We start from the raw sequence: 23,830 nt of genomic DNA, 5'->3' as shown, positions 1-23,830 counted from the left end.
GTTTTAGTTCTGGTTTAGTCCTGGTTTTAGTCCTGGTTTAGTCCTGGTTTTAGTCTTGGTGTTAGTTCTGGTTTAGAGGCGCACAGGAGGAAGCGCGGTTTACGCCGCGTACGCGAGAAAACACGATCCACACGCGGCTCACGGGAGCACGTCGGTGTCCGCGCAGTAACTACGGAAAGAAACGTGGTCCGCGCGTTCTCAGGTTAATGACAACGATGAAGGTGTGTGTTTGTGTGTGTGTGTGTGTGTGTGTGTGTGTGTGTGTTGTGTGTGTGTGTTTGTGTGTGTTTGTGTTTGTGTGTGTTTGTGTGTGTTTGTGTGCGTGTCCCCTCATGTGGCAGGTCACTATAGGACAGTAGTGCAGACATCATGAGCCTATGCAGGTTGTTTTCACCAGTGACATTTAAGTTGTAGGTGATTTTATATTTGTTATTTTCTTTTATATTTCACGTCGGGAGAATAATTTCCAAGACACAAATGTGTTTTTACCTGTGCACTGCTGCCTCTGTTCTACTGGCTCTTCGACCTCGTCCATTGTGCGACTGACGCCGCAAACGTTAACATGATGTTTACATCGCTCTTACTGCGCGCATTTTGTGCGGGTTTCCGGCAATGAGTGGAATTACCGAAATTAAAAAAATTATAAATGTGTTTTTTTTGTGTGTGTGTGTGTGTTGTTGTCCCAGCAACACATAAAAACAGATTTTATAATAAAGCAACTCTCATACAGAAACAGTAAAGTTAGAGATTAAAAATTAGATTAACACGATTAAAAAAGATAATGCGCTAAATATGTAATTAATTAATCGCAATTAATGCGATAATGTGACACCCCTAATTAAAACATCAACTAAAAAAATCATTCCTTTTCCATTTTCACTCATTTTTGAAAAAGCTCCAGGGAGCCACTAGGGAAGTGCTAAAGAGCCGCATGCGGCTCTGGAGCCGTGGGTTGCCGACCCCTTGTCTATACCTTTTCCAAATGGGTAGAATGTTGTTACCTCATCAAAAATAGCTGGAGTTGTATTTTGTTTCAGGCGCACATATTTGAATAACACTTTATTATTAGTCTACATCTCCAAAGCTCAAAATGCTCTGTTCCACCTTGTGATGTCATGAAGTTTTAGTTTTCAAGCTAACAGCTCCCTGTTACCTTTTGGTCAGTAGAGATCAGCAATTCCAGGTTTGAAATTATCCAGATGATTATAGTGAAGATGTGAGGAGTTTAATACTTCCTGTATTACCACATGAAATCACAATGTGGAACAGAGCATTTTCTGTTTGAAAAAAGCTCAGCTAAGCTGCAGGATACGTATGTTAAAGATGTGTGAATGAAACAATACACAACTCCAGGGATGTTTGTGATGAGGAATCAACATAGATCAGAAAATTGCATAATATAGATCCTTTAACAAGCATCTTCATTGGATTGAACCCTTTTTGAACTGACTTTAATGTTGCTTAATTGGGAGTTACAGATCATCTTCCTTTGATTCCTATTTCAGGCATCCAGTTTCTATGTCCACACTGACGCTGACATTGGTAAAGTCGTAATGATTGAGCTGGACAAACAGGCAAGCCTTCTCTCGGTAGCCGAATCTTGGTTTGTGGATAAAGTCACTGTGAGGAGTCCGGATAAGAAGGTCGACTACATCTTTCCAGTTTACCGCTGGATCAAGGACATCAACGTGCACCGCTTCAGAGAGGGCACAGGTAGGCTTGGAGTACTTTTTCAAACCCCCAAAATACTACAAATACAAGTAAATTTTGTGGATTTTCCATAGCTCTGAGAGAAATGGACGACACTCACCATCTTGGTAGCTATAGTCGTGAACAGGAGCTGACTAGAAGAAGGGAAGATTACAGGTAAGTTAGACCAAATTTTAAGTTAAAGAATACTGAAAAGTGTATGTAGGGTTTGCAAATAAGTAAAATTGTACTAAAAAGGTCCCATATTACTTGAAATTGACTCTTGTGAGCTTTATGACATGTTAGAATGCTGTTACCTCTTCAAAAACAGACCTGGAGTTGTGTTTAGTTTCATTCATGTGTTTGAGTAACCCTTTATAATTAGTCTGTCTATATTTCCAAAGCTCAAACTGCTTTGTTCCACCTTGTGATGTCATGTAGTGGTAGTTTTCAAGTTAACAGATACCTTTTACCCTTAGTTCAGGAAAGATTGGCAATTCCAACATACAATATAACATAGATCAGACAATTGCGTAATATGGGCACATCACAGAACCACAATTACATTATGACATTAGCACAATAATTAATAATAATAATTAACACTTCTACTATTAGTTGAGTTTCCATTGCCATCTAAAAATTTGTTGTTTTTTTTTGTCTCTCTTCACAATTGAAGTTACAAATGTTTTTTTTTTTCAGTTGGCATAATTACGCTGATGGACTGCCCCACTGCATGAAAACAGCAGGTGTCCACACTCTCCCGCCTGAGGTCGAGTTCTCCTTCACAAAGACCAAAGAGTTTGCATTCAAGGCTGCCACTGGGTAAACTACACTTTGAGATATGCCTTTACTTGTCTATTTACAGACTTAGTGGTGGCTTGATTTCTGCAGGATAACAGAGTTGAGCCTAATGGGACTGGACAGTAAAAGCACCCCGTGGAAAAAATTTGAGGACATTGAGAAAGTCTTGAGCAACAAGAAGACACGCATATCAGGTAAATGTGGCATTTATGTTGAATTACCTCCTTTATATCCATCACAAATAATTTGTATATCATGAACTGACCCAAGGGAGTATTTTCAACTGCTAATAGCACATGGTAACAATTATTATACATGTGGGAGTGGTGGACTAAATATAACTAAATATAATGCTAATTTAAATGAACTACAGAAAATAAACCAACAACGCCACTGGGTATAACCCAGAAAAATAAATAAAATAAGAAAGGCTAAATTAAATAAAGGCACACAGGTTTCCATCTTCAGTTCTTAGTTACTTCACTCACTTTTTTGCAGTTAACAATTCAGTTTGGGTAATTATTGTTCAGTTTATACTAATGGTTCCAGTTCACATTCATGTGTAGCAGAGAGGGGGCTTCAAAGGGGGTTCCCCCACTTTTATTTTTATTTTTTTTATTTACAACACAGGTAAGTCTGGCTTAAACACAGGACAAAGGCATTAAAGTGGAAAAATATACGGTTCTTTATTCTAGTTAATATTAAAAGAGCTCATTTTACACATTTTTTTCTTAAAAAAGATACACAATCAACACAATTTGGGAACTAAAACCTGGGACACAACTGAAACCAAATCACACACAAAAAAATAATTAATAATGCAACAAAGAAAAATGTATCAAACCAAACCAAATAATTGCATCCCAGGTTTCAGGAACCAAAGTGGTTTCTAGAATAGGTGTAATCTACATGGGGGGCCGGGAGCGCATTAGGAGCGGCCGCCGTCTCTGCCTGCTCCAGACAACACCTTTAAATTTAATCACTGAAGGAACAGGTACTTACACGTGCCGCGTTTGCAAGCCACGAAAGCCCCGACTGCCCCACTACGGCGTGCGCAGCCTTTTCTAATCGCCTAATCAATGACGCCAGGAGCCACGCACAGCGACGCACGGGTGGACGCCTTCACGGACGCACCACAGTCAGAATAGTTCAAACACCCGGTTACACATGTTAAAAAGCAATCAAGACAATGGACTAAAGCGAAAGCAAGACAGCAGTTTCACTACTTAGGCTACGTTCACACTGCAGGGCTTAAAGCTCAATTTGGATTTTTTTTGTGAAATCTCCTTTTTTTGCGGGGTCATTCACATTTCAAATTAAATTTGACTTGTGTGTGATCTGCAGTCCCATCCATCCATCCATTTTCGTCCGCTTATCCGGGGCCGGGTCGCGGGGGCAGCAGCCTAAGCAGGGACTCCCAGACTTCCTTCACCCCAGACACGTCCTCCAGCTCCTCCGGGGGACCCCGAGGCGTTCCCAGGCCAGCCGAGAGACATAGTCCCTCCAGCGTGTTCTGGGTCTTCCCGTGGCCTCCTCCCGGTGGGACATGCCCGGAACACCTCCCGAGGGAGGCGCCCAGGAGGCATCCGGAACAGATGCCCGAGCCACCTCAACTGGCTCCTCTCGATGTGCAGGAGCAGCGGCTCTACTCCGAGCTCCTCCCGTGTGACTGAGCTCCTCACCCTATCTCTAAGGGAGCGCCCAGCCACCCTGCGGAGGAAACTCATTTCGAGCGCTTGTATCCGCGATCTCGTCCTTTCGGTCACTACCCAGAGCTCATGACCATAGGTGAGAGTAGGAACGAAGACTGACCGGTAAATCGAGAGCTTCGCCTTTCGGCTCAGCTCCCTCTTCACCACAACGGTCCGATACAGCGACCGCATCACTGCCGAAGCTGCACCGATCCGCCTGTCAATCTCACGTTCCGTCCTTCCCTCACTCGTGAACAAGACCCCGAGATACTTGAACTCCTCCACTTGAGGCAAAGACTCCCCACCCACCCGGAGAGGGCAAGCCACCTTTTTCCGGTCGAGAAACATGGCCTCAGACTTAGAAGAGCTGATCCTCATCCCAGCCGCTTCACACTCGGCTGCAAACCGCCCCAGTGCACATTGCAGGTCCTGGTTCGATGAAGCCAACAGGACAACATCGTCCGCAAACAGCAGAGATGAAATCCTGTGGTCCCCAAACCGGACCCCCTCCGGCCCCTGACTGCGCCTAGAAATTCTGTCCATAAACACAATGAACAGAACCGGTGACAAAAGGCAGCCCTGGCGGAGTCCAACATGCACCGGGAACAGGTCTGACTTACTGCCGGCAATGCGAACACAGCTCCTGCTCCGGTCATACAGGGACCGGACAGCCCTTAGCAAAGGGCCCCGGACCCCATACTCCAGAGCACCCCCACAGGACACCACGAGGGACACGGTCGAATGCCTTCTCCAAGTCCACAAAGCACATGTGGACTGGTTGGGCAAACTCCCATGAACCCTCGAGCACCCTATGGAGAGTGTAGAGCTGGTCCAGTGTTCCACGGCCAGGACAAAAACCACATTGCTCCTCCTGGATCTGAGGTTCGAATATCGGCCGGATTCTCCTCTCCAGTACCCTGGCATAGACCTTACCGGGAAGGCTGAGGAGTGTGATCCCCCTATAGTTGGAACACACCCTCCGGTCTCCCTTCTTATACAGAGGGACCACCACCCCGGTTTGCCAGTCCAGAGGTACTGTCCCCCGACCGCCACGCGATGTTGAAGAGGCGTGTCAGCCAAGACAGCCCCACAACATCCAGAGACTTAAGGTACTCAGGACGGATTTCATCCAATCCCGGAGCCTTGCCACCAAGGAGCTTTCCAACCACCTCAGTGACTTCAGCCAGGGTGATGGATGAGTCCGCCTCCGAGTCCCCAGCCTCGGCCTCCTCCTCGGAAGACGTGACGGTGGGATTGAGGAGATCCTCAAAGTATTCCTTCCACCGCCGGACAACGTCCCCAGTCGAGGTCAGCAGCTCTCCCCCCGCACTGTAAACAGTGTTGGCGAAGAACTGCTTCCCCCTCCTGAGGCGCCGGATGGTTTGCCAGAATCTCTTCTCCATGGCCTCCCCGAACTCCTCCCAGCTCCGAGTTTTTGCCTCCGCAACCGCACGGGCTGCAGCACGCTTGGCCCGCCGGTACCCGTCAGCTGCTTCAGGAGTCCCCGAGCCAGCAAGGCCCGATAGGACTCCTTCTTCAGCTTGACGGCATCCCTTACTTCCGGTGTCCACCACCGGGTTCGGGGATTGCCGCCGCGACAGGCACCACAGACCTTACGCCCACAGCTCCAAGCAGCCGCATCGACAATAGAGGCCGAGAATGAAGCCCACTCGGACTCCATATCTCCAGCCTCCCCCGGAATCCGGGAGAAGTCCTCCCGGAGGTGCGAGTTGAAAGTCCCTCTGACAGAGGGCTCCGCCAGACGTTCCCAACAGACCCTCACTACACGCTTGGGCCTGCCAGGTCTTTCCGGCTTCCTCCTCCACCAGCGAACCCAACTCACGACCAGGTGGTGATCAGTTGACAGCTCAGCCCCTCTCTTCACCTGAGTGTCCAAGACACGCGGCCGGAGGTCAGATGACACGACTACAAAGTCGATCATCGACCTCCGGCCTAGGGTGTCCTGGTGCCACGTGCACTTATGGACACCCTTGTGCTCGAACATGGTGTTCGTTATGGACAAACTGTGACTAGCACAGAAGTCCAATAACAGAACACCGCTCGGGTTCAGATCGGGGAGGCCGTTCCTCCCAATCACCCCTCTCCAAGTGTCACTGTCGTTGCCCACGTGGGCGTTGAAGTCCCCCAGGAGAACAACGGAGTCCCCGGTCGGTGCACTGTCTAGTACCCCTCCCAAGGACTCCAAGAAGGCCGGGTACTCAGCACTGCTGTTCGGCCCGTAGGCCGACACCACAGTGAGAGACCTGTCCCCGACCCGAAGGCGCAGGGACGCGACCCTCTCGTTCACCGGGGTGAACTCCAACACACGGCGGCTGAGCTGTGGGGCAATGAGCAGGCCCACACCAGCCCGCCGCCGCTCCCCGCGGCCAACGCCAGAGAAATGGAGAGTCCAGCCCCTCTCAAGGAGTTGGGTTCCAGAGCCCAAACTGTGCGTGGAGGTGAGGCCGACTATATCTAGTCGGTAACGCTCAACCTCCCGCACAAGCTCAGGCTCCTTCCCCCCCAGCGAGGTGACATTCCATGTCCCCAGAGCTAGTCTCCATGTCCGGAGATCCGGTCGTTGAGGCCCCCGCCGTCGACTGCCGCCCAGATCTCTCTGCACCGGCCCCATATGGATCCTCCTGCGGGTGGTGGGCCCACGTGAGGACGGCCCCACGTCGCTCCTTCGGCTAAGCCCGGCCGGGCCCCGTGGGGGAAGGCCCGGCCACCAGGCGCTCGCTGACGAGCACCCACCCCAGGCCTGGCTCCAGGGTGAGGCCCCGGTGACGCCAATCCGGGCGACGTAACTGGCCTCTGTGTTGCACTCATCATAAGGGGCTTCTGAACGTGATCTGCAGTGTGAACGTTAAACGCCCCAAAAGTGTCCTGCATGCTCATTGGAGGACATGACGACTTCACACACAGCAAGCTTTACTGTTTACAGAAGTCGCCTAAACGCTGAGCTTGTCTCCCAAAATACGGTCCAGTTCTTCATAAAATGAACAGGTTACATGTACACGGCCGCTTCGTGACTTTAGCCTTTTTGCATTTGGCTCGCAGCCTCTTTATTTTTGGTTGATATTGGAGTCAGGACCGTCCATAGCCTGTGCTCGGCCATATCTTTGGCAATCATTTCAAAAACTGCCAAGTTCCGATAAGACCCCTTCAAGGAGCACATATCCAAGTGGCCTGGGTCGCATTTGAAAAAAATCAGACCTGTGTCGTTCAGACTGTCATTAAAAAATCAGATACAGGTCGCATAGGGGCGAAAAAAATTGGATTTGGGTCACTTTAGGCTGCAGTCTGAACATAGGCTTAGTTTTCACTATAGTTTAACCTAAAGAGACCTACGACTAGGAATGTACCCCTGGACGCACATTATCATATCTCAGCGAGCCATTTCCTCACAACCCGAACCACACTAAAAATAATTCACATTGGCAACTAAAAAACTACAGATTATATGAATTTGGAAAGAATAACAATCTACCTGGCCCTGCCAAGATGGACACGCAACTGACCACAACCTGGGCACAGGATAGCCAACAGGAAAGCGGAAAGAGGAGACAGCAGAGAAAGAGCGCCTTTCTTGAGGTATTTTGATAGTAGGGGGTGCGCCCTCTGCCGGCCAAGATGAGTGTACCCCCATTTGGCCACATACACCCCCACATGAAAGTTAACTAATAAATAAAAGTTAGTTAAAGCAGACCTATTATGCACTTTTTAGCACTTTTAACCATGTTATAGCTTTTTCTGCTCTCCTTGTGTCTCTAACACAATAAGAGGGTTTCAGTCACGTGATCACGATGACGCACAAATTTCAGGTGGAGGGCAGGAAGTGAAGACAAACACGACAAACACGGCTATGGAGAACACAGATATGGAGAAGAGTTCTTATAAGGATTTAGAGCCAGTAGCAAGGCAATTAGTTGACACATATAATGGACGTGATCTTATGAAATTGAGTGAATTTTTGACCGAAGTAAAAGATTTGCCAACAATCGAGGCAGTGGATATCACAAACTCCCTAGTTCTCCAGACATCGTTCTACACCAGACAACAGATGAAAGCGTACAAAAGTTTTGAGGCATATACTGTAACTTTTTTTGTCAGTGGATGGGTCCTCAACCTTGGTGCAAACGCCTACGTGATGATTATCGTTTGGTCTTTGCCGGGGTGAGTGTTTCTCTTATTTTATGTGTCTAGATTGTTATGGAAAAAACTGCAGTGTATCGGAAATAACCTATCTATCTGAACTATTTAATGTCAACATACGCTGTTAGTCGTTAATGATTCGTTTATGTTTAGGTAAACCACAAAAACAATTTAGCTTTGTAACAAACCTTTGTTGAAGTGGTCACTGCAGACACCAGCATTTGCGGATTCTGCTCCTTCTGACTGCAAACGTAGGTTTGTAATCAAATTTTTACGGCGTTGTTCTGTCAGCTTTTCCCATTTGTGACCTTTGTGGACGACTATATTCGGTACTCTAAAATATCGCTTTTCCTTCTCTTGGTTAGAACAATTGGCACAACCGTAAACTACACAACACATAGGCATTTTTCAGACAAAAATGCAACAGTGTTTCACTAGCTTCCTCCAGTCAGTTCACTTCCTGGCCTCCATCTGATTTTGTGCGCTGACAGACGTAGCCCTGTGACATCACGTGAAACCCAACCCCTTTTTGAAACATGCACAGAGTCACGATATAGTGTCCATAGCTCCAATTTATATCTCCACAAAGATGGTTCCAATATCAGAATAAAACAGAAACAAAACAAAACAGAAAAGAAAACTGTACTTAGCACAGAGCAAAATGTAACTGAAGTTAGCTTAACTACGACATCAATCCACTACCATACAAATACGTAATCTTCAACAAAAACACATTTCTAATAATCATCCTTTACTAATAGGGCAAGGATATTATAATTCTTATCTGTATAAAGCACAACTTAGAGACAGTGAGGTCAAAGGCACAAACAAAAAGGCAGAAGGCAGAAGATGGACTCATGTGCTACTGAGCGCAAACAAAACAAAATATGGCTGACTTCCTGTCATAACTTCCTGTCTCTAATCAGGCCTTCAAAATAAAAGACTGTGACAGAGGTAAACGCAATCTACTGCAAAAACAACTATATATAACACATTTTTAACATATTTAGGGCCATTTACTCAACCAAAGTTGTATTTGGAGTGATTTGTGCATGTCTGTACAAGCTTTAATCTCTTACTTTCAAGATGCCATTTTGCAGATCAACCGTTTTTTTTTTTTTTTTTTTTGTTTGTTTGTTTGTTTTTCTAAATATAGTTGAACCTGTACAACAAAAGTAGGATTCATTCTTTGACCACGATTCCAAAATCTTCCATAGCCATCAACAACTGACGCATTATTAAACACTCAATATATGTGACATAAATTAGGGTTCGAGTCAAAATTGTTGTTAGATTAGAGTTCAGTGTGTCTCAGTTTTGGATGAAGCTGGAGACTCAACTTTGACTTGTATTCTCGTATGACCCATGCCCAGAGTATGTGAAGAAGCACTGGAGAGAAGATGCTTTCTTTGGATACCAGTACCTGAATGGAAACAACCCCATTCTGATTCGACGCTGCACCGTTCTGCCCACGAACTTCCCCGTCGATAAAACAGCCTTCGATGGTGAAAAAAGCCTGAAAAAAGAGATGAAGGTGAATTTCAACAACAGCCTACTAAACAAATCTTATGTTCTTAAATAAATGGTGTAAACTGGTGTGTTTTTATGTTTTAAACAGGATGGAAACATTTACTTGTGTGACTACAAGAACTTGGATGGAGTAATTACCAATGTTATTGGAGGGAAAAAGCAGCATTTGGTGGCTCCCCTTGTTCTTCTGCACAAAACTCCTGACAATGAGCTGAAGCCTATCGCCATCCAGGTAAATCATTTGACAAATCACTTTAATCTCTTTTTATATAGTTACTTTGCAGCTGAGTTTTTCAGTTATTCACTCTCAACTTTTTTTGTTGAAACTGAAACACCTAAACTGGAACATGAATGCTTGTATTGTATTGATCAGAGACTCTTGAAAATATGTTAAAATATTCATTTTGCATTTTTCTTGAATTGTCAGATCATCTCAAAACTTTTTTGGCTGTGTTTGCTACTGTTTTACTTACTCTTCTTTCTGGTCCTTTTCATTCATTTCTTGTATGTTTAATGTTATGACACCACTGATGTCTTTTTATATTTTATGAATGAAATGAAGAAACAAATAATAATAATCTGCTGAACACCCCAGTATGATGTCACTGCAAACTATCAATAGAAATGGAAAATTTTACCGAATATTCATCAGTTTTTCATAAATAAAATTGCAAATCTTTTTACTCACAGCTCAAACAGACTCCAGCAGAAGACAACCCCATCTTTGTCCCTGCTGACGAAGAGTACGACTGGTTACTGGCCAAGACCTTTGTGAGAAGTGCAGATTTTAATGAACAGCAGCTCAATGCGCACTTCCTGCGCACTCATCTGCTCGCTGAAGTCTTCTCCGTGTCCCTTTTGAGAAATATGCCAATGGTCCATCCTCTGTACAAGGTAACATGATTCAAGAAAAGCACAAGGCGAGATTATGTTCAGTACTTTAACCGTTATGTCCTGTGGTCTCTCCCGTCAGCTCCTTGTTCCCCACACACGTTACACTCTTCAGATCAACTTCTTGGCCAAACGCCTGTTCATATCAGAGACTGGGACCTTTGCACAAGTAGGTGGATGTGGTTAAAATTCAAAATTGACTCTTGTGAGCTTTAAGCCAAGCTAGAATGCTGTTATCTTGTCAAAAATACATCTGGAGTTATGTTTTGTTTCATTCACACATAATGCAGTAATCCTGCATTATTAGTCTGTCTATCTCCAAACATCAAAGTGCTCTGTTCCACCTTGTGATGTCAGGTAGTGGTTTCCAAGTTAACATCTACCCTTTAACTTTTACTCATTAGAGATTGGCAATTTGGGGACTGAAAACATCCAAATGATTCCAGTGAAGGTGCATGGAGTTTAAAACACAGTGGAGCATTTCCTGTATTACTACATGACATCACAAGGTGGAACAGCATGTTTTTAGTTTGAGAGAAGAACTCAGCCTAAATATGCAGAGTGTGTGTTTTTGATGAGGAAAAAACATTATAACATTTGCCGCGTTTACATGAGAGCTTTAATTCTGATTAAGCATTTTTTAATTCGGAATAAAAATTGATTCCGCTTTAAAAAGACTATGTAAACACTTAATTCCTAATGATTATTTGGAATTAAACTTATTCGGAATTATTCTTAAATCCACATTAGGTGGGTGTCTTATTCCGATTTTAAAGATTAATTAATTTATTCTGCGATCATGTAAACATGTATTCCTGTTAAAAATAATTCTGGTCCTTCAGTGCGTGCTCATTGGGTCACCCTTCTGACGCGATGACGCACTGCAAGATGGTGAAAAAACTTTGTATCATGTTTGTGTCTGGGTCAGCTCGATGTTCCCCGGTACCGGTGTTCCCCGTACCTCTATTCCTCGGTGCCTATGTTTCCCGGGGAAACAGCGGTACCTCCAATTGTGAAAGGTACCGATCCCAAGTTATCATGAACTAAAACAGCAGCATGAAGCCTATAACTTTTCACACAACTCACCGCACATCAGCCGGGAGCAGAGGCTCTGAGTTCGGGTCACAGTGGTAAAGACACAGTGGCACTCACCATAGCGCGCAGCCCCTCCTTGATCTTATGCCGTCCTCCGCATGCCTTGTTGACATGAGATAAGTCCAGAGGCTTCATCGTCCTTCCTGTACTGGTTCCAGACAGGCACGAGCAAGACCAGTGCGTAGTGGACTGGTCTGAGCGGTTCCGTGCCGTCCTCTGCACACTGGATCTGTGTGATGTAAGCGAGAATGCAGTGTAGACTACAGGTCTGGGTGGGCTGCTCCTGTCTGCTGTGCTCAAGGACTGAGGCTGGTTCCAAGGTGGTGCAAAACATCCAGACAGAAGTGTGAATCCTGTTTGGTTTGTTACATCTTGTTCTGAGCGCTCCATCCTCCACGCACTTGGTTCTTCCCGGGGAAAGCACTTCTCAGCCCGAGGCACCTAACACCACTCCCCGCTCCAGCTCATCTGGGCCTGACCTGAACCGGAGCTTCTTCCTGCTGGTTCAGGAGTCTGGGTTTGGACCACTGTTTCCCAGTTTGTATGGATGGGGGAACAGCAGTACTGGGTAACAGTGCTACGCTCCCCCATGCATAACAACAAACTGACATGACAAAAAAGCCGGTAGCAGCTAAAGTGTCTGTTTTCTTCCGGTAGAATTAAATACGTTCATGTCCCTGCCCAATCAGAACCTTTCCCAACACCAGACATTGAGCAGAATTAAATAAAGCCGATTTTACACGTTTTCCATGTAAACCTTAATTTGGAATTTTTATTTCCATGTAAACTCAAAGAAGAATAATTTAATTCCAAAATATTTAATTCGGAATAATGAATTCGGAAGTAAAAAACAATCATGTTTTTCAAATCATGTAAACATGGCCAATGAGGAGAAAATAATGTAATATGGTCCCTTTAACACAGGTACTATCTCACGGAAGAGGTAAAACACACATGAGCTTCAAATACCAACTAAAGTGTTGTTTGATGTTAACTTTATTATAATGTTGTAGTTTGCGTCATCTGGCGGAAAGGGTATGTACACTATCCTGCAGAGGTCCCTGTCCTCTGTCACCTACCGCTCCCTGTGTATCCCTGATGACATCAAAGACAGAGGAGTGGAGTCTCTGCCCAACTACTACTACAGAGACGACGGACTCAAGCTTTGGGACATCATACACAAGTAATCTTTTCTACATTGTATTCATTATTGCAGTGAGATGAAACACCTAAACTGATTGGACTGACAGGTTATTCTAATAGGCTCTAATCAGGGCAGAGGCACATACACTTTTAGATTGCTTTATACCACAAATCTGCAAATTTTCATTGCTTTGCGCTAAAATTGCAAACAAAAATGATTATGAAGTAGGAATGTACTAATCTAGCTTTTACAGTTCAGATACAATATTTTGACTTAAATATTTGCTGATATTTATCTCATTAATACATGAATGAAAGTTCAAACATTATCATCAAAATCAGTCTTTAAATATTATTATTACATCCATACATTATTATATCCAATCCAGGATATCAGCTGAACCGATATTTGGAAGCCGGTACCCACAGCAACACACAAAATGTTCAGCATCGGTGCCAATATTTGAAGCCAGTATCGTTGCATCAATACTAAGAACTGTACTCAGTGCTATTAAAAGTAAATTTACAATTAACTGGCAAAATGGTTAATTTAGTGTTAAGTCACCCTAGGTGCATTATCTTTGGGTCAGATTACCTTTTCCTTGGAATCTCTCTGTACTTCCTGTTGAACTGAGTTCTCTCTTGGCAACCAACTGGTGATTATCAACAACCAAAAGTTACATCATTAAAGGTGCTGATAAAAAAGGTTGTCCATTAATAGAAAGACAAAGTAGGGAAAACTGGAATACAGCCATCAAACAGGTAAGTTAAAGTGGTAGTTCTGTCATGTTTACCAAAAGTTTGCATTGTTCCCCAGTGTTGTTTTTGTTGAGATTACTACACACTGCATAATGCAACACAAGAAGACAACGATCAGTCTGTCATAAAGTGTAATTAATAAAGCTGATTGCGTAATTGGCAACAAGCCAAGAGTATAAAAGAGTGTAACTGAGAGTTGCCAAGTTTGTATCTCTTAAGAAGGAGAAAGGAAAATACAATCATTTAACTAAAAACAGGTATTTCATGAGATTTTTTTTTATCATGATATTAATTTTATAATTTTGGAATAAATGCTCTAAAAAAAAACTAAAAAAAAACTTTTGTAATAATGTTAAAGGTGTATTGTGTAACTTTCCTGGTGGAGTGTCGACCAAATGCCTTTCTTCTCTTTTTTCTAGGTATTTCTGAGCTGTTAAATCACCTGGAATTAAAAAAAAAAAAAAAAAAAAAAAGTAAAGTAGTGCTGTTTAATGTCATACTGTGGAACATTCCAGGCAGAGTAATGACATTTCCATAGAAACAATGCGCCTTTGAAGTAGTCGTAGTCAAGTCATATTACCAAATAGAAAAAAAAGTTAAAGTGGATCAGTGGAGAAAATATTTATGTCTGAAAAAAGAAGAGTTAAAGGGTTGAAGAGTTAATAGGCCAATATTTGTACTGTGGCAAAACACATTTTGCTCAAATAGACAAGTAAAAATCAGATACATGCCCGTTAACAACTGCGAGTCAACCTCTGACTCTACAGGCTGTTGTGTCCTTGAGCAAGATACTTAAGTGGGTAGTTGTATTACCAACTGAGAAAATCCACATGGCCTTATACAGCTCTTCGATGTGGCACTTTGGAGCATGTGGATTTCTTTGTTTGTTGTAGTGATATTTTTATTTGAAGAGAGCTGTAAAGTACATTTTACACAATTCATCTGCTTCAAAAGAAGTGTAAGATGGGAAAAAAAAAAAGAATAAATCTGTAAAACACCATTTCAGGTTTGTGAAAGGAGTGCTGAAGTTCTACTACAAGAAAGACAAGGACGTCAAAAAGGACAAAGAACTACAAAATTGGATCCAGGACATTTATGAACATGGATTTCTGTCTCAGTCTAACTCAGGTGAGTGACATCATGTTGGGGTGTTGTACATGTATATGCACTGGTGGAATATTCACCAGTTACCATGGAGACACAATGCCCACATTAGCAACCACAGCCAAATAGGTTTTAAGACAGTCTGAAGACTCCTCACAGATTATGCCAAGGACATTGCACTATGTAACTTTTCTGATGGTGGGTCCTTTTCTCCATGGAGATGTGCTTACTGTCCCTAGAATATTCCACCATATAACATTAAACTTATTTATTTAAACTTATTATTATATTACAAGTGTGTTTAAATATTCAAATGTGCTTTAAAAACATGCATTATTATTGGTGGCTGGCTCACCTCTGCGCAGACCTTACCTGTAACTTAGCTTCAGTGTTGTTCGTTCATGAACGAGTTCAAACGAACGCATTCACTGAGCACGTACATTTTTCTGTGAACTTTGAACTGAACGCAACTCATTTATAAATCAAGAACTTGAACGTGAATTTGTTCAAATTATGTGAGATGAATGACGTACGTCACTGTTGGGGTTCAATTCAACTTCAGAATTAGTTTTCACCTGATGAGTCAAGTGACAAGGGCACTCATCAGCGTTGTCGGCTCCACCGCATGCGTCAGCGTTTACGTGCCTAACCTCTCAATGAAATCTACGCGCGCAGGACATACGCGTGCCTATTGCATGCAGTGGGGCCGCCCTCATTCACTTTTCATGCATTCTAAAACTTGCGCGTCCAAAAGTTGCAGCGCGTAGGGCAAAATACGTCCTACGCGAGTGTAAATACGCATGCAGTTGAGCCACAAACCACAGCGGCACGTCAACGTGGAAGGCGGCTCCACAGGCTGCTGCAGCAGGACGTACAGGGGCTGCTCTGGTTCTGTGTTTGTCAATGGGAAAGTCTTGATAGGTGCGTTTAGCCACTTGTATCAGGTCCACAGTGAAACTAACAGCTGAACAAACTTGGTATTTACCTTCTGTACAGGCTGACCACAGCAAACACTAGGATTTCAAAAGTTAGTTTCAAAGCACTAATCAACAGTCGTTCTGGACCTGGGCTCTTTCACACGATACAGAACTGTCCTGGGAGCACGTTGTGCTGATGGTAAACGCACAAACACAACAATAGATGCTCTTCCTATGCTTGTGTAAAGCGTCAAAAAATAGGATGGATCCTATTTTCTGAAATCTACACACACAGGACGAGCTGCTCCATACACACGCTGAGCGCATGCAGTGGAGCCGCCCTCAGCCACTTTCAGTGCATTCTAGTTACGCCTCCAAAAGTTTCAGTGACATCCCTCTGTCACAGAAAGAACACATGTAGTCGTGTCCTTTAGTCTGACAGAAGCTGATGCATCAGCGCAGTTTATGCAAATGAGCCATGCGGTTTTAAGTTTTCACTTCGCTGTAAGACAAATGTGTCAAAGCCACACATTATACACATTATAATCTTAAATAGGCTGATGTGGCTCTATAATGCTTATGGTTTATATGTTGTAAAGTTGTTGTAAACTGGAAGTCAGTTTGAAAAATAAGTTCAGCCTTTCATTTACATTTCTCACCTAAAAATTAAATGAACTGAACTTTGAACTAGTTCATGAAAAGTGTGAACTTGCACAACACTTGATGGTGGCACCTCCTGTCTGAGAGATAAGCTCTGCCCCAACAGGCCTAGTCACACTTCAATGTGGGTTCATGTGATGTGCGAGGGTGTGTCCATTCTTAAGAATGTTTTAATCTGCTCTTCCAGAGAATCAATCAGTTAGTTAACATTTAATTATAGAGCACATTTCAGACAAAACAAAATGCCACAAAGAATGTGGAGCAACTGCAGCCAAGTCCATCCCCCAAAATAATTTCACCAGGAAGTTTTCAATCAGCGCAGCAATTATATCTTAACAACATATTTGCAGCTTGGCAGCGAGTGCTAACAATGAGAAGGAATGGCGTAACAGTTAAAGGTGCACTATGTAACTTTATGGTTGAGGGTCAACTGCTTGTTTCTATGGATATGTCATTGCTTTGTCTGAAATGTTCCACAGTATTAAACTGACATTAAACAGCTCTACCTTACATTTATTAAATGACAGGTGGTTTTATAGACAAATCTGACCTGTAACTTGGTCTGATTTGGTCTCCATGAAGATAGAAAGACTTAATGCCACACTGTGAAACATTCCAGACACAGCAATAACATCTCCATGGATAAAATGTCTCCACCAGAAATGTTATCTAATGCACCTTTAAATAAATATGCTGACTGTCCAAGTAACACGAGTGTAAAAACTAGGGGTGTAATGGTACATGTATTCGTGTTGAACTATTTTGGTACAGGACTTCAGTTTGGTGCAGAACTGTGCACGAGTGAGTTCGCACAATTTGTGTGTGTTTCCACTCCGCCACTACATGTGCAGCTACACGAAAGCTCGGCTCTTCAATATTTACAAGGGAACTCGTCCGTGATTGGGGTGGCAGTGTTTCCTGCAGCACTTTATAGTTAGGGCCACGTGAATTCTCGCAAAACTATGGTCATTGCAAATTGTAATTGCCAGCAAATCTGCACTTAAATGTGGACAAGTTGTTTTTTCTGGCCAAAAATATGAAGATTCATTGCTGGAACTGTTAGTGCTGCGCTTTACTTTTTGAAAAGTTTTGTTTACTGTTTACAAGGAATTTATTTTTATAATACTATAATATTATGAAATACATATAAATAAAATAATAATATAATACAGATCTGAGTTGTTTATGGCCAGTTCAGCAGATGATTAACGGGCTCCAGGCTGTGGATTTCTGGTTAACTGAACTGCAGTTGAACAACCGTGTTAGTGTTAGATATTTACTCCCTCACGCCAGTGCACTGGTCATCTAAAGTGTGGACTGTCCCAATCTGCTTTTTTTCACCCCTGCTCCTTCTGCACTCACGCACTTCACACACTTTCAGAAAACATCACTGCAGTGAAGAGTGCACATATGACTCAATCAATCAACCTTATAGTTATGTACTGTAAAATAATTCTACATCAAAATGCATCACATTTTTAATACAAAAAGCTTATATATGTATCTGTGTGTGTGTGTTGATGTTTTGGCAGGTATTCCTAAAAGCTTCAGCACTGTGCAGGAGATGGTCAAGTTTGTCACCATGGTGATCTTCACTTGCTCAGCACAACATGCTGCTGTCAACAGTGGACAGGTAAAGGCCATTGTATTAATGGTGCGTTTGTTTATCCATCCGACTCAGAGGTCTGTGGACGTTGCCTAGTGACGCACTGACACGCCCCTTTTCCTCGGATGGTGGAACTTGGAAGGGCTCGGAGGAGCCTGAGATAGAATCCACAATGGCTGTGCCCAGTGTCACTTGTATGAACTGTTTTCATTGTGTTTGGATGCTTCTTGGTTTAAATGACAATTTCAGTCACTCGTATTACTGCAGTATCTTACTGTGTCCGTATCACTGCCTGTGGGTTTGGTCATGTCACCTATGCTTTTAGCCTGTTTCCTGTTAGCTAACATGTCAAAACAATGTACTATCTCGCGATACCAACGCTTTCACTTCACTAATGTACTGAATTATACTATTTATACAGAATTCTTCTTCAAGGTTGTATAGTTAAAGCGCATATTTATTTTTGGAGCACTTGGTACTCGGCTTTCCAGTTAGTGTCCATGTTTTTTTCCGAGTTGGACACATGAAACATAATAAAACAGTTGAAACGTGGCCATGAGGTCATATCCGAGATCCAAATGGGAGATGGATGGATAAACGAATAATACATAATATGCATAATACTTTGCAGGTGATGTCATCAACATTTTTTGGAAGTATAATGCTAACTGTAGGCACTGCTCTGTTTGACTTAAATCTGAGCTTTGTTTTAACACAATCTGACCAGAAACAACTGATTTACCTGCAACTACAACTGATGAGCTGATTTGTGCTGTTAAACAAGTACATCTCAAATTACACTGAAGTCACAAGCTAAAATTAGCCAACAATTTTTCAGTTAGTCACTTTCAACCTTTTTGTTGAATAGAAACATGAGCGTGAGTATTCATCACAGACTCCTAAAACTGTTTTTTAAAGACCCTGACATACTTGATGTTTTCATGAGTAATGTTCTATAACTGCTGCTTGTGTGTTGCAGTATGACTATGGCGGCTTTATGCCCAACAACCCCATGACTCTACAGGAGCCTCCCCCGACCAAGAAGGGCATTGCCACTGAAGCCTCTCTACTCCAGACTCTGCCCAATATCGACACCACTGTCCAGGGCATGGCAGCGTTGTGGCTACTCAACAAAAGGGCTTCAGACTTTGTAAGTATCAAAACTTTACCAACCAGGGTAGAAAATCTTTTTGATCACAACTGTTTTATAGTAATCATCCAGTCAGATTTGTTTGTTTTTTTATTCATGTGAAACGAAGTAACTCACTGGTCACCGTCATTTACAAATAAAATCAAATGTATCTCACCTCAGATTAACAGAGTTTAGTTCTGGGTTCATTCATTCTGCAGAAATGCACAATGTTTTTTCAGTTCCCTGTGATTTTTTTTTTTTCCCCTTTATATTTTCCTGATATGGACAGACCATGTGCGTCCCTGACAGTATTGAAGTACTGTGTTTGCTGGAGAGTGTTTTTCCCAGGCAATTGGAATCCAGTTAGGTTTAATCAAAATGTCTATTCTGAATAAGTATATCTGGTATTTACTTCCCAACACCGTCTACAATCCAGGTTTAGTTCTAAGTTTAGATCTCGACAGTCTTGGGATTCCCTTGAAGCTGATGTAGTTTCTGGTTCTTTCTCAGGTCAGGTTGGGGACTTATCCTGACGTCCATTTCATTGAGGACACTCCAAAGTTACTCATACACACTTTTCAAGAAGAACTGGTTAACTTCAGTGTCGAAATCAGACAACGCAACAAGAACCTGGACGTCCCATACACGTACCTGGACCCCGCAGAGGTGGAGAACAGCGTGGCTATTTAATCTGCTGCATTTTAAATGCAAATGTGTATATTTACGGTTTTATGTACTAATCAAATCATATATATAAATCAATGTTAATTTGAAAAGAAAGTTAATGTTCATCATAAAATATTTGCTTCTAAAATAACATCTCTCCTAAACCACTGAAATGTAAATTCATCCCATAACAATCAGGTCAAAGGTAGAAGTTACTGAATCCAGCGATACTTCATCTGTAGTCAGGATTGGTCAGATTTAGTATATCTGTGGGTATCGTGCTGCGTTCTACTGTGCTCAGGACTCCAGGAAAACCGACTAGGAGCTAACGATACCTGACGTTATCTACATAAGTTAACAAAATAAACATTAACTTTCTCGGGCATCCATATTTGCCCGACTATTGCAACAGAATGCATTTACAACAGATGTCGGGAGAAATGAATCGGATTTACTCACTACCGACTTTCAATAGAATGCAGCATCAGAGTGATGAAAAATTAGGACTGTTGCCATAGCAATAATAATTCAATTTAATCTCTTGAATGGTGAATAGTTCTTATGACAGTAAGTCAGCAAAGCACATATATATTATGTCAAATTTAGTGACATAGATTTGAATAAACCTGATGAAATCCAATACTGATTTGACTGAAAACACTTATCGTGTTGATTTATTCATATGAAATAATTTTATTAAATCATTTTTAATGTAAAATGTTTACTTTTTTGTGTTTTGGTGCTAAACCTGATTCAGAAAGTGAATGAGTCCTTTACTTTGGCTTTGCCAAATGCAACAGGTTTACACGTGGTATGTTAAAGTGTTGTTTTGGTCCTGGCTTCATTTTGTAGGAGTGACTCCATCACTTCTCTGTGATGGAGTCACTCCTGCAGAGTCCTGCTGCAGGAGGAGCTTAAAGACACAGACAGGTTTGTACCATAAACTGTATATATACAGTACCACAGACAACAGACTGTATATATACAGTGTATATACAAGTGACAGCACCTGCTCTCTGCCTGTGTCAGAGTCAGCTCAGGACTTACTGTTCACACTTGGTGCATTTGTCCAATGAGGGGAACACAGCCAGAACAGTGTTTTGATTACAGGGGGCACTTTTTTATGTGTTTGTCTGTTTTAATAAACAGATCAGGTTTTCTTTGGTGTATACATAGCATAAAAAAAGAAATAAACTTTAATCCGCAATGTATTTAACCCAAGGGCAAATATTAACCTATTTTTTGATCCATGTTATAATGTTGTTTCCTCACAAGGTGGAACAGAGAAGTTTGAGCTTTGGAGATGTAGACAGACTAATAATGCAGGATTACTCAAACGTGTGAAAGAAACAAAGCACAACTCCAGATATGTTTATGATGACGTAACAACATTATAACTTTACCAAAACCTCAGAAAAGTCAGTTTTGCGTAATAGAAGAACTTTAACACTACTCTGAATTGTCTTTCACAGTGATACCCCAGATCCACACAAGATCATTTTTGAAGCTTTATACCAACTTTTCCTGAGGGCATCAAAGGTCTTTTAAGGAAAGAAAGAAAATTGCAGAATAGAAATTAATTTGGTTTGAATATGGCCGTGTAGGTGTGACCTTGTGAGCCGGTGGAAGGGTGGGTGCCCGTGGGTGGCTGGGCTGGTGCAGGGAGCATAATTAGGCTGACAGCTCATTGGACTGTCCACCCCTGATGACTTGTTCCATTGTTCTGTATTACTGCAACTGCTCAAAGTTCATTTTTCAAAGCTACTGGGCAAACGGAGAGTTCATTGCTATTCAGAACACGGCCATGCTGGTGTTAAAAAAAGCCAGGGCAAAGCTTTGACGGGTGATTTATTTATTTTAATTTTTTTTTTTTTCCAGGAAATGTCCAATTAAAAATCAGGTATACAATTAAAGGTGCATTGTGTAACTTTTCTAGTAAAGGGTTTGCCACCTGCTTGTCTCCATGGAAATATTACCATTTTGCCTTCATTATTCTACTCTATGGAAACTTGGTCATCACAACGGAGACAGGTTAATGGTCAGAGCTATGGAGAAGCAAGCCTGCACATGGTAAGAATTTGTGTTTTTTAAGATATTTTTGAGCTATAAAACACCTCATTAAATGTATATTTTCAAACTTTTTTCACAAATAAACCGCACTGGACTTTAAGCGAAACACAACAGTTCGATGGGTCAGTCGGACTTTGTTTGGCGCGTTCACGGTGACTCTGGGCTTTGTTCAATTGTGGCGTGTAGGGAGGTGCTGTTTGGGATCGCTGGGGCCGCTGGATCGGTCGCGATGACTCAATTGGTCAGTTGTGACTCAGATTGGCACATTGGACTCGCGTTTTCAGTTCGTTCCTTCGTTCCGTTCCTCATCGGTGTGGAGTGATGAGTGTGTCTATGGGTGTGTTTCGCTGTGCGGTCGCTGTCTGCTCTGTGTGTGTTTGTGTGTTCTGTGGGTGGAGCGGCTTTATAATTTCCTGAAGTCGTGCTGGGACACCCGAGTGGATTCATGTATGAGGTGCTCGGGATTGCGGGGCGCGTGGTCGTTTTTTGATGCGGTTAGGGCTTAAGACCGTGGCTAATCGCCCGGAAAATTCGGTAATTGGACAAATGTAAGGGAGATATGTTTAATGCCCTTCTACGGGACATTCCAGGCAAAGAAATAACATCCCTGGACACTCCACCGTGGAAGTTACATAGTGCGCATTTAATGAAAGTAATATAATAATAATCATAATTATACATAACATATGTATCACAATACTCAAACACTCTTCATAGTTCAAAGAAAGACAAAAATACAAAACTTGAAGAAGCAACAAAAAAGTAAGCAGTAAAAAGATGTAGTTATTTGGAGAGAGTTTTGTGTTCTTTCTGCATCTATATATAAAGCATTGTTAATTGTTGCTAACTTTAATGTCACCGTAAACTCTGTTCTGTTGTCTGAAAGTTCTGACAAATGCATAAGGTAAGTGAGGAAGAACTTTGGACCACTGCAAACCATTTGAAATTAACTAGTTGCATGTTTTTTTGTTTTTTGTTTTTTTACTCTTTTAAGGTCCTATATTACACAAAATTGACTCTTGAGCTTTTAGCCATGTTATAATGTGTTATCTCATCAAAAACATGCCTGGAGTTGTGTTTTGTTTCATTCACGCATGTTTGAGTAACCCTTTATTATTAATCTGTCTACAAAGCTCAAAATGCTCTGCTGTGATATCAATGAAATGTGCAATTTCTTTACATTGCCACAAATATATTAAGTACTGGTCAAAAGTTTTGAGCACCCAAATTTTTCCAGTTATTTATTGTAATTCAAGTCGTGTAAGTCCAATGAAGAGCTTGAAATGGTACAAAGGTAAAAACTGAACAGCCAGAGGTTAAAAAAAAAGATAGAAGAAAACAAAACACAAGTCCAAGCTCTGCCAAAACTACCTCAGGAAAAAAGAACAAGATGGTAAAACTTGAAAACATGGAGTGTCCAGCACAGACTCCAGACTTAAACCCCATCGAGCTGGTTTGGGATGAACTTCTGCAACAGACTTGGAAAGAACTTTCTGAAGAATATTTGATTCTATTGTAAAAAGAACAACTTATGTGTTCACTAATGTGTTCAGCTGTTAAATCTGCCAAAGGTGGACACTTTCATGAATCAAAAGATTAAAATATGCTTTGGTCAACAGTAAAAAACTGGAAAAAGTGTGGGGTTCTAAAACTTTTGATCGGTAGTGTAAATCAAAATAAATGCCAAAATGTCTGTTTGAATATTTATGTAAAAATGTAACTGTCTATGGAAAAATATGGGGGGAAAAAACTGCTATCAGTAACAATCCATGTTTTAAATGTGCATTATGTAACATTTTGGTTGTGGGTCCATCACCTGTTTGTTTCTATGGTTATGAGATTGCTCTGCTTGGAATGTTCCACAGTATGACAACTTACTTTTTTTTTTTTTTTCAATTACAGGTGGTTTTACAGCTCA

General features: G+C 42.1%; 1 protein-coding gene across 1 annotated transcript in view; it reads left to right on the top strand.

Annotated features, from left to right (window-relative positions):
- LOC110165363 (arachidonate 12-lipoxygenase, 12R-type-like) overlaps positions 1 to 20,515 on the top strand; it is a 27,791-nt gene extending 7,276 nt beyond the window's left edge. Inside the window, exons 3-15 of the mRNA XM_020930539.2 lie at positions 1,506 to 1,713; positions 1,785 to 1,866; positions 2,392 to 2,514; positions 2,584 to 2,687; positions 9,713 to 9,873; positions 9,958 to 10,101; positions 10,560 to 10,763; positions 10,843 to 10,929; positions 12,869 to 13,038; positions 14,764 to 14,885; positions 17,971 to 18,071; positions 19,024 to 19,194; positions 19,687 to 20,515. Coding sequence (XP_020786198.2) covers positions 1,506 to 1,713; positions 1,785 to 1,866; positions 2,392 to 2,514; positions 2,584 to 2,687; positions 9,713 to 9,873; positions 9,958 to 10,101; positions 10,560 to 10,763; positions 10,843 to 10,929; positions 12,869 to 13,038; positions 14,764 to 14,885; positions 17,971 to 18,071; positions 19,024 to 19,194; positions 19,687 to 19,866 — 1,857 coding nt within the window. The 3' untranslated portion in view covers positions 19,867 to 20,515. The remainder of the gene's footprint in view (positions 1 to 1,505; positions 1,714 to 1,784; positions 1,867 to 2,391; positions 2,515 to 2,583; positions 2,688 to 9,712; positions 9,874 to 9,957; positions 10,102 to 10,559; positions 10,764 to 10,842; positions 10,930 to 12,868; positions 13,039 to 14,763; positions 14,886 to 17,970; positions 18,072 to 19,023; positions 19,195 to 19,686) is intronic.
- Positions 20,516 to 23,830: the final 3,315 nt, after the last annotated feature.

This window comes from Boleophthalmus pectinirostris, unplaced genomic scaffold (assembly GCF_026225935.1).
Source record: "Boleophthalmus pectinirostris isolate CB_2022bp ecotype Guang Dong unplaced genomic scaffold, ASM2622593v1 HiC_scaffold_22, whole genome shotgun sequence".
In the NCBI taxonomy this organism is placed as follows: domain Eukaryota; kingdom Metazoa; phylum Chordata; class Actinopteri; order Gobiiformes; family Gobiidae; genus Boleophthalmus; species Boleophthalmus pectinirostris.
Note: the sequence above shows the minus strand (reverse complement) of the source record. Positions and strands in the feature narration are given on the sequence as shown.